At 32.8% G+C, this 12,023-nt stretch overlaps 1 protein-coding gene across 1 annotated transcript in view; it reads right to left on the bottom strand.

Annotated features, from left to right (window-relative positions):
- The window catches only part of LOC147065138 (43 kDa receptor-associated protein of the synapse), a 230,891-nt gene that overhangs the window by 113,961 nt on the left and 104,907 nt on the right, over positions 1-12,023 (bottom strand). The window contains exon 2 of the mRNA XM_085956936.1: positions 3,384-3,586. Coding sequence (XP_085813062.1) covers positions 3,384-3,421 — 38 coding nt within the window. The 5' untranslated portion in view covers positions 3,422-3,586. The remainder of the gene's footprint in view (positions 1-3,383; positions 3,587-12,023) is intronic.

The following is a 12,023-nucleotide window of genomic DNA, read 5'->3' as shown; positions in this document are numbered from 1 at the left end:
ATTTCAATTAAAACTCAAGTTGTTTCTTCGACAAATATCGAATAAGAACGTGGACCACTTTCCAACTTTGAAGTTGCTGAATATACCAGAATATAAATTTGAAGAATATGGTAAAATTATTAAAGCTCTGAATGACGATTTTTTACAAAGATTTGGTGACTTCCGAAAAATTTAGACAAGTTTAGCAACAGTACGCGATCCATTTTCAATAGATATTGATAGTGTACTGACAGAGCTACAACTTGAGATTATTGGTCTGCACTGTGAAGATATATCCAAATTTTACAATGCCCTTAATTCAGACAAATTCGAACAACTTAAAGATTATGCAAGAAAAATGTTCGTTGTTTTTGGATCAACCTATATATGTGAACAAACATTTTCGATCATAAACCTCAATAAAAATTCTTAACGATCAAATATCTCCGATGCCCATTTACAAGCAGTTTTGAAAATATCAACCATAAAATTAACACCTGAATTTGAAAAAATGTACAACACTTTCATTCTTCTCATTAATTTTTTTTTATATGTTTATTTTTCGTGATAATAAATAGTGTATATCTAAAAATGGTGTTTTACTTGCGGCCCGCCGCTCATTTTGAATTCTTGAATTTGGCCCTCCATCCAAAAAGTTTGCCCGCCCCTGCCTTACACTGTTGTTACCAACTGGTTATTGACCAGGAGTACATTCATAATTTAAAAATTGTGGCGGGCATACACTCTTGTTTATTTTTTGATCAAGCATACACAGTTTTTAAAGGTTAATAATAACCAACCAAAATTGTTCCGAATGTCACTATTTTCGTTGTATGAAACAGAAACATGTACGAAAATATGAATTTTTATCAGAATTCACTGAATTTTACGTGTATTGGCCTTATCCAAAAACATTATCCATCCCCTACGATCTAACATCATCGCAGTGCAATTGCTTTTCCGAGCATAATTAAACCTTCTGTAATATAGTTCAGCTTCTTAGGTATGTCACAGTACAAAAAGTAACCGCTACTACGAGTGTAATTCATACTATTGATAGAGTGCTAGTCACTTTTCATACTAGTTCAATCGGCCACCGACCTATCAAATCGATCAATGGCACGATCATAATGAAATGAAATTTCTGCGCATCTATTCTATACACACGACTGCTATCGGCCGCTATCGGCAGCTATCGAGAGTAGTTTTTCATTTTTTGTATCAAAGTGTTAAATTTTAGAGCGAGATAGACAGTTTTGAATGTTTAGACGGTTAACTTATTGTAATTGCTATATGAATGAGTGCTAATACTTCGATACAAAAAATGAAAAATTACCCTCGAAAGCTGACGATAGCAGTCTTGTGTATAGAATATTGCGCAGGTTAAGGAAATAATATATTCTTCCAAGATTCGTAACACTGTGCGTTGATATTTTTTTAAATGATACATCGTGGCGTTGCTGCCAAAAGTAGGTAAGTCGATAATTTATGACGTATTTAGAGTGAACAACGGATTATGTATCTATATATCAAAAATATGTATGCTAGAAAAAATTAAGATCATCAGATATATTATAAAACATGCACATAAAGTACAAATAATTACAAGATAAAAATAACTTTTTATATACAACGTTTTTAAATTTTCTGTTGAATCATTTATAAACTTTACTTGACTAGCATAAACGATCAAAAAAATTTGTACTTGATAGAAATAATAATGAAATGTAATTTTGACATGTCATATTGATTTCCATAGTAACGCACGTATATATTAATAATTTAGTTGCTAGGACCCCAGAACCCTAGCAACCAATAATGGTGTCGTAATAACTTTTCATACAAAACAGAATTAACTGAAAATGAATTCAATTCTACTTAAAGATGGCTGAACGTAATAAAAAAATACATTGGCATCGTGTTCTGATATATTATAAAAGTTTCAAATGTCTAGCTAGTCGGGAAGTTAGTTAAAAATCGATTGCAAGATTTGTACCGGACAAAGAACCACCGGACAAATAAGAATACGAGATAAGAAAAACGTTGTAAAAAAAATAGCATAATGCCTGGTTTTAAAGGGAATGCCAAACTTACAAGTTGCAATTACCTACTCCATAACATGATTTTGATACTTACCAACTTTTGCCAGTAACTCCACAAATTAATATACCCAATATTTTCGCATATTTCTTATTTTATTAAAATCACAATTTCTTTGACTGATGTACAATGACATTAATCCGGTATAAATATTTTGACAATTTGGTTTTTGAAAGTCCCAAAGTTTTTACTCTGGATTAATTCGCGTCTGTGTGCGAGGGAGTGAATGAAACTGTGTTAGCATATCTGAATTAGTATTGAGTTGAAAATCGGTGTTTTCAATTCTCTACTAAATTATCATTAATTACATTGCATCACCATGTTTGATCCTAAGATGACATATGGGCCTCCTTAGAGTGGAGGCTGTATAAACAATTTTTCGTTTTTACGAGAAATAGATCTTATTCACTTACTCAACCCGTTTGGTCCATACTCTGACCCGGGATTCGAGGTTACAGGTAAATTGGACGTAATATATTTTGCCGTAGCACAGTTTTTGAGCTGTTTTACTGGAAATATATGACCGTATAGCATTGAGATAAAAAAATAACGGATTGTTCGTGAAGAAATGTAGACAATAATGTTTAGACAGACAATTTTATTAGATTCAATAAGAATATTAATTTGATATGCACTCACATTATTATCAGATTTTGATGGGTAATGCGCCGGCTAGACGACAACGACTTGCCTGTGCGGTATAGTTTCTGCAAACTTTTACAGCGTATATCGGTTTGCGCGAGCTACAGTTTTCCCGTCCATACACACGGACTTCCCGATACAAACCGGTTTTCGCAGGTAAGCTTGTGGTAAAGCATGAGTGTCTAGCCGGTGGTTTTTATTACCTACGTATTTTGTTAGTGTTTTGTTTAGACACGAATTTTATCTCAATACTAAACTACCATCTATTTCCGATACGGGGATTCGAACCCGGTACCTGCAAAGTTATAAGCCCACACGTTACCATCATGGATCATAAAGTTTTATCGTGTAAAAGCGGAATCTGTTAAACCAAACATATATTTTTGTAGCGAAATGGAATACCAAGGTCATTTTTTGAATCGATAAAAATAGGTGTTGGCGGAAGTGAAAACAATAGTAAATAATAAAATATAATGTAGCTAATTTTGTTATTACATATATATATAATATATAAAATCTAGCTGCTTGTTACGCATTTACGAATTTCTTCACTTGACCTCCTAGCTCCTTTCCGGCATGTTTAGGCCTTAGGGAGAGGACATGCTCAAAGGAGAACAGAATAAATGTCAATGATTCTCAAAGTGTGTTTCGCAATGTGTCACCTGAGATAACCCCTCGAGGCCGCCGAGCCCCATGACATGTTCAGGTGGTTCCACCGCCGCCCGGTCACATCGCCGTGAGCTCCGTCGTCGCCTGCTGCTGTCCCGCTCTCGCCCCCTGTCTCTGTCCCTCTCTCGCACGGCCTTTCCTTCGCTATCGTCTCCCTTGCGCCCGCACAGTGGTGTGCCTCCCCATTGCAGGATCTCTGGAAAACGGAGAGAATTTTCACAAGTTAGTGTGATAATTATTATTACGAAGGCTGTACTAAGACACGTACTACCAAACAGAGTTCAGTAGTACCAAAGATACTGCACTTAAAGAGTAAGGGACACGAATACAAAATGATACCTTTAAGGCATGGTTTTGCGCCCACACACATCGATCACAATGCTATACGTATCATATTATTAAGTATCTAATTGCGATAAATTTTAACTAATGACTCTTACTCTTATACTCTCTAAAGCGCTTTCTAAATTGAATTACTATTGGCAATCGGCGTTTGTATTTTAAATCATAGTAGGTATTAATCACCTTTATTACTAACCGACATCACGGATCACTCCAAGATTTTTTATTGTAACTTAATTGAACTTGCTAATAATTTAATTCACTATTTTTTAATTCAACGAATAATTCACAAGATTTAAGAATGTAACATTCTTTTTGTTATACATAGGTATTACATAATTTTGAAAAAATATATAACCAATAGAAAAAATCTTGATACAATAAATTTTGTTGCAATTAGTTAATATGATTGTGGTCGATGTGCGTGGGCGCGAATCTCGAGAGATGCAGGTTCGATTCCTGTTGGGTGTCTAGAATTTTGTTTTTACGAGAAATGGATGTTTGCTACTTTTTCAACCTATTAGGTGCATACTTTGACTGATACACAATTTTTAAAATAATAAGTGTACTTGCCAGACGCAGGATTCGAACCTGGGACCCCACGACGTTATAGGCCAGCTCTTAAGCGTTATGTGGGATTTATGTACTTATATATATTCCAAAATAATGCACGAACCTAAAAATCTAAAACAAAGTGGTAAGAATGGAATTGAAATATAATTTTGTTTTTCATCAGCCGTCAATTTTCCGTGAACCTTTCCGCTATACTACGAATATCCTGTAAAGTGTACTGCAAATTGATTTTCGTATACGAATTTAATTAATCCAATATCTTTGATAATAACGTGGTAAAAGGAATGAAAAAAAATACATAAATATATACGGCTGTATTTCGTATGAAAAACGACAATAGGACGTTATAAATAATCGTCCGCTTTCCTCTCCTTATCGCCATGCCTTCCGCCGGCTCATTTTTCATTCGGAATTTTTCTTTCTCTCATTTTGATCTTCGCCCTCCCTTCTGGCAATTGTTTTTATGCCTTTTGTATAATGCGCGCGGGTTTAGATGCCTTGCTAAGATCGCTCGCGACAATGGCGTTCAACTTTTTTTCTTTATGTCTTTTCTTCAATCTATTTTTATACTTATGTCGTGTACAAGAAGTTGCGATAAAGCGTGGATAAGTCCAAAACTGGGAGTGGAAAGCCAGATAGCTACTAGGGATTGCGATCCCGGAGAGATTTTTTAATCCAGGGATTCGAGATTGGTGAAAACATAATATGAAATCCTGACAATTTTAACATAGAATCCGTTTTTTTAATTTAACTAGTATGATAATTTAACTAGTATCATCTATACATCTAGAGTTGGGTATTTCCCGAAAAAATCTCAATCTCGAGGTTCGGGATTTCTCGAACTGATGAAATTTTGAATTCTCGAGATTCGGGATTTCCAGAAAAGAATTCTCGAGAATTCTCGAGATATCGGGAAATTGAAAAAAAAACCTGTAAAAACAGAAAATTTTTGAAAAAAATATGATTTTTTTTATTATTTATGTAAGAAGACAAACAAAATAGATGTAGTAAAACAAAAATAAATCAAAACATTACTTACGACTTTCAAAAAATACAGACTGACAATCGCGTACGCTTTTGAGACACAACATTGCTGATATAGTAAAAATTGCGCTCATTTTGAGTCGACGTTGGCTTCGTTGTGTTAAAGTTAAATGCTCCGATCAGTCTTTGAAAGTTTTGTGTTTTCTGTCCACTTTTTCCGTATCGTTGGCAAAATCGTTTTTTTTTCAATTAATATTTGATAATGAAGAAATCCCGAATCCCGAGATAAGATTCTCGAGATCCGGGATTTCCCGAAATGTTAAAAATTTCAATTCTCGAGATTCGGGATGGAAATTCCCGAAACCCAACTCTACTTACATCGAAAAATCGTAACACTAAAAATAAATTGTCAATATACTTTTATTTTTGGTGGAGTCAGGGTATTTGAAAAGCTCGTTGCAAACCAAAAATAAAACATGTATTATATTTTCTCTAATTATTTATATTAAATTAATCTTATTATAGTAATATTGTCTAGAAAGACCTTAATTTAATGACACCACAGAACAGATTAATAAATAGTAATGTGAAGTCCCAATTGGCATGGACAAAAGCTTTAATCCAGGTTCAGTTAATGACCATAACGACCAGCCCATAAAACGCAAGAAATACAAAGCTTGCCACGTTTTTTTGTTAACATCTACTTCACAAATAATTTATTTGTAGCGGTGTTTCAAAACCGTGCTTCACAGAATGCTTATTTTTAAAAAAAGTAAGTATTTCAAACTAAAATATTTATAATAATAAAACACGTATTCTACGAGTGTTGGTCTCGTGAAAACTATATTTTTTCTCAATATTTTTAATAGTATTTGCTCTACCTAAATTTAAGAGAAATCGAAAAATGAAAAGTGGCAACACATTACTTGGCAATTTGCACTTTGGCCAAAACCACGAGAAAAACAAATGAATCGCGATATTTTATGTAAGCTGATTGAATTATAAAAGGATGATAATAGGCCGCTGTGGAAAAACTACTGAAAAAATGCAGTCACACAGTGGTATCCGAAAAGCATTTAACGAATATAGAAAGCTCTAAACACCAACGAACTCTTTAAGTTCTGTGAAAGTATGTAGTAGCGAGCTAATATAATTATATTTGCATATTTTGAAACACATTTTAATTTTATTTTGCACAGGAAAGAAGTTTTACAAATATAATGTTTGCTAATCCTGTAATTGTTTATGCATACACCTACTACAGGTCTTCCTCGGAAAATAATTAAATGTTTAAACTATGTACAATGTCAATTATTATTGTGTTGTCAAAAACTGATGAAAATAAGATTAGAACAACTGTCAAGCACAATCGTAACTAGGGAATCCAATCCCGAACCAAAATTCTGATCCCGGAATTTCGGGATTACAATTTGACAATCCCGGGATCCCGGGACTGGTCCCGGGATTAGCATTTTTTCCATTGTTAATATAAAATTTTTATATTTACAAATATCATTGATAAAATCGATCAAAAATAAATCTAGTATAATTTATACAATTTAAGACATTTATTGTTAATATTGTATACGTTCAATCTTAGAAATACACAAGTTTAACGAAGTAAATAATATTATAATTTAAATAATAATGTGAATTTAATAGAAGATTGCTGTTTCTGATAGTAAACACTTAATGAATGGATTAGCGAGATTTAAAATATTAAAGGAAATAATCATGGCGTACTTATGGCCTTTCCGTTTCATAAATCTAATTAGTCAGACAAATATGAAACTGCCGTAAAACGTATGATATCATGGTGGAATTACTTTGTTAAAAGTGCAAAGCATTGTTTTTTCCAATCTTTCCATTTTTAATAATTCACGTGAAAAAATAAAATGAATCGGCAACCTACACATGGGTATAAATCAAACTTCATTCAAACTCAGTTTATTTATAATGTAGTTATTTTTATTACAAGTATTTTTTCTGTTATATTTTCGCTTTTATTTTATTTTCCATAAAAATTGTTAAAAAAAAATCAATCCCGGGATTATGTTTATCAATCCCGGGATTCATAGGTATCGAAAATAGCTCGGGATTCTGGGATCGCGGGATTCGGGATCCCGGGATTGGAATCACTAATCGTAACATATTAGGTACATAAATAATATATAAAAATTCGATGTTATTTTGCCATAATATTTATCTATTGTAACTACAAATACTGTAAGCTTCCTGAATTTTGGCGGCAAATAAATGAGCGGGTTACCGAAATCACAAACCCTTGTAGTCGCTCGTTATATTTTATCTTCGAAAATGTATTATTTTGTACTTTCTTTGTAAGATTACGCATTAAAGCCACAAATATAATAATTTCCAATGTAATTAATAAGTAAATTAACCAATTCGTGTTTAAAATATTGACTTATAATTCAAGAGAAGTTCAAATCAGATGAAAATGTGCATATTGGGTATAACACGTGTCGACAGATATCGAGAATGATAATGGACAAGAGTCTGCCTGGTTGGTATTCTGTTAAATATCATCATCATCATCCGACCATGTTCGATCCTAATAGGATCATATAGGCCTCCACAGAGTAGAGGTTTGTATTAACAGATTTTGTTTTTTTACGAGAAATGGATGTCAGCCACTTGCTCAACCTATTAGATCCATACACTGACTTACACACAAATTGAAAAACAATATGTGTACTTGCCCAGACCCAGGATTCGAACCTGAGACCGACGGCGTGATAGTCCAACGCTTATGCCGCGCGGCCACCGTGGGTGTTATGATATCATGGATAATATGAATGCTTTCTAATTGTTTTTTAGGTTTCCATTTGAATCGGTTTTTTTGTCTTTTAATTATATTCAGACATTATGTACATTCACCAATTTGCATCATGCAGGTTGCAATTTAGAAGAGATATTTATTTAGCTACGTATTTTTTCGACTTATACGAGGTATAAATGAGAACTCGGCCATTCTGGGCAGTGTTAGCCTGTGTGTCCCTAATAACTATCTTAGAAAATAATAGACAGCATCAGTTGTTTATTCTCCCATGGTGCAGAACCAACCTGCTGCTGGTAATGCCAATTGGGAGGTCGATAATTAGGTTCAACCAAATTTTTTCGAGTATTGATATATTCCACTTGCGTGAAAGTGAGTTTATGTGGATGCTATTTTATAATTTTTTTTGAACTTCTATAGATGTATAATTGTATTTTCACTGCTTTTGTATGTTTATATTATTTTCTCTTTTTATATTTTCATTTATATCGTTTTTATTATTTGTCTTCTTTATAATAATGTTTAATGTCATGCTGTGAACGTCTTAAACTTATAATTTGTAATGTCCACATTATGTTAAGAAAGTAAATTGAAATTGAAATAATACTGAAAACCGAAACCAGGTCACAAAAACGATTCAGAGTGAAAATTACAAAACTTAAGTCAATTAGAATTTAAATTAAAATTCATTCAGTCTTATAATTAACCCACCTTTATCATTATCTCCAAAGATATTATTGTGTAAAACTATCATAAAAAAAATGTTTCAAAAGGCTATAATCTTAGAAAAGGCCCGTTTAATTTGATTTAAACTTATAGCTGAACTGTTCCACAGAATCCAGATTAAAACGAGGTTTGGAAAAATTGGGCCGCTCAGTGACATGCCCACTATCTGAAACTAGAGGGATATTGGAAGATTTACTGCCGGATGTGACCTTAATTCCAGAAGACCACTTCTAGAGGATTTGCAGTATTACCTTACGACATTCCACTGCCCACTCCGGGGTGAAGGCGGACAATTTAATATGGAAAACTTTGAGATATTACTATGTTACGCTATGACATTTTTACAGAAGTGCTCATGTATACGGCATACGCATTGTTACGACATGTAATAACGTTATAATTCCGCGTCTGGAGTAATATAATTTCGACACAAGTACGAACCAGTTTTTAAAGTTTTAATCGAATTCAAAGAATTCTAAATTTAAATTTAATTCGTTTTAAAATAAGAATATTAACGGGTGTTGTATTATTTTACTTTTACGAGATTTTCAGCATATTGAACATGTTATTATTATCGTTCCATCTTTTGAAATTCACAAACCCAAAACAATTTTTTATGTACAGAAAAAAAATATAACGTACTCCATAACCGACTTACAAAGATTACATTAAATTTTCATTTTATATAATAATATATTATATCGACTGGGTGTAGGGAAAAGGGCGTAACCCTCGATTTTTCGAAAAGTGCTTTTATTAGATATTAGCAATATACAACTAAATAAAAAGAAAAAAAAACGTTCTGAAAAAAGAAAGTAAGCCGCAAATGCCGATTTATTATCTGAATTCAGGTTTTTTAATTTAAGGAAAAAAGCATTTACCCTCAATTTTAATGATTTTTCTGTAATAACTCTTTAATTATCAGTATATCGAAAAGATGTTACACCAAATCATCATGCACCCAATGTCTGTGATTTTTTTTTTATTAATATTGAACCAAAATCATTAAAAAATGTTTTTTGCCTCTCCTCTAAAATTTATTCTGTGTGGGTTACGCCCTTTTTACTAAACAAGGTCGATATAGTTTAAAATTCAACAAAAGAAAATATAAAACAACTTCCTATAAGTATAATATAACATCGATTCCTGGTATTTATGAGGTTGATAATTTTTCCTATCTATGGACACGATTTATGAGGTATTCGATGACATTATAAAACGTGTTATGTGTGTAAGAATCTTACACAGAGTAAAATATTTGATAATATTAATGTTATCATCAGGCAGGGTTGATCCAATACTGGATGCAAGTCTCCCCTAGTTCATTCCACTCTTCTCGGTATCTAGTTTGTAGCTGCCAAATATATATCCACCTAACTGTATGTGTTTATCGATCCAATGAGGGTTAGGGAATGTCTGTAGTCATATAATTTATTTGGTTTTTGGTTTTGATTTCAAATCAAAATGTCGCCTATTCGACGCTTGCATTTTGACGGTGCTGCTTTAGGTAGCGAATCATGACATCTAACACCAACCGTATACTGAGCTTCGAGAACAGATGTTTGCGACGGATACTGTGTGTGCGGTGAAATGACTTTAAGGGGATATTTATACCAGCAGAGCTACCTAGCGGAAAAATACGAAGATGGAATTTGAGACATTTTTTGATAATTTAAAATTTCAACTGTATCGATTAATAAATATGTATCTGAAAACATTAAAAAGATTTTTTTTAAGTCAAAGATAAACTTACAATTAACCGTAAAATAAAATAAATAAAAAGGATTTCAAGTTATACTCATTTATCTAATATATAAAAATCAATATTTGTTTGTTTGTTCGTATTTTATGCGCTGCCATACCGTTCATCCGATAGCTATAAAACTTTGTCAACTTATTGTTTGCACTTGCGCAAAGAGTATAGGCTATATCTTATATATAAAAATGAATGTCTGTCTGTCTGTATGTCTGCCTGTCTGCTTGTCTGTCCCGTATGCGTTCCTATACCATTCATCCGATTGCGATGAAATTTTGATAAGTGGTTGTATGCACACTCGCAAAGGTTTTTGAATTATAAAAATCATCATCTTCTTCTTCTTCTTCATTCTTTTTTCTTTTATTCGTATTGTTCCTATACCATTCATCCGATTGCGACGAAACTTTTGTCAGTTATTCTACGCACACCCGCAAAGGTTTCTAAATTAGAAAAACCATCTTCTTCTTCTTCTTCATTACATCTTCTTTTATTCGTGTGGTTCCTATACCATTCATCCGATTGCGACGAAACTTTTGTCAGTTATTCTACGCACACCCGCAAAGGTTTCTAAATTAGAAAAACTATCTACTTCTTCTTCATTATATCTTCTTTTATTCGTATGGTTCCTATACCATTCATCCGATTGCAATGAAACCTACGGCAGTTGTTGTGGTAACACCCGCAAAGGTTTCTGAATTAGTACAACCATCTTCTTCTTCTTCTATTATATATTCTTCTATACGTATGCGTTCCTATACCATTCATCCGATTACAATGAAATTTTGATCATGTGTTATGCTCACACCCGCAAAGGTTTCTGAATTGATACAACCATTCTTTTCTTTCTTTTCTTCTATTCTATCTTCTTCTATTCGTATGCGTTCTTATACCATTCATCCGATTGCGATGAAATTTTGACCAGTTATTGTGCGCACGCCCGCGAAGGTTTCTGAATTAGTATAATCATCTTTTTCTTCTTCTATTCGTATGCGTTCTTATACCGTTCATCCGATTGCAAGAAACTTAAGTGAGTTGTCGTGCGCATGCCCACAAATATTTCTGAATTAGAAAATCATCTTCTTCTTCTATTCGTATGCGTTCCTATACCATTCATCCGATTGCAATGAAACTTATGTTAGTTGTTGTGCGCACACCTGCGAAGGTTTCTAAATTAGTATTATATAAAATACAAAGTTTTTTGTTTGTTTGTTCCATCCAATTTTGATTTTTTTACTACATATTAATAACATTAATAACGTTTGCATATTTTGGATTCGATTTTAATTTAGTGGTCTTTTGTTTGACCTTTATTCCTATAAGAATTGTTTTCATATTGCCATATTGTATTACACAGATATTTTAATATTAAAAAAATAATTACCTCTTATTATTTTTTAAATATCTAAGATAAATATAACTACGAAGCGAAATCGATGTTTCTTAAAATAAATATAA

Source organism: Rhyacophila brunnea, unplaced genomic scaffold (assembly GCF_057557595.1).
Source record: "Rhyacophila brunnea isolate RB1 unplaced genomic scaffold, BYU_Rbru_1.0 scaffold_6, whole genome shotgun sequence".
Lineage (NCBI taxonomy): Eukaryota > Metazoa > Arthropoda > Insecta > Trichoptera > Rhyacophilidae > Rhyacophila > Rhyacophila brunnea.
Note: the sequence above shows the minus strand (reverse complement) of the source record. Positions and strands in the feature narration are given on the sequence as shown.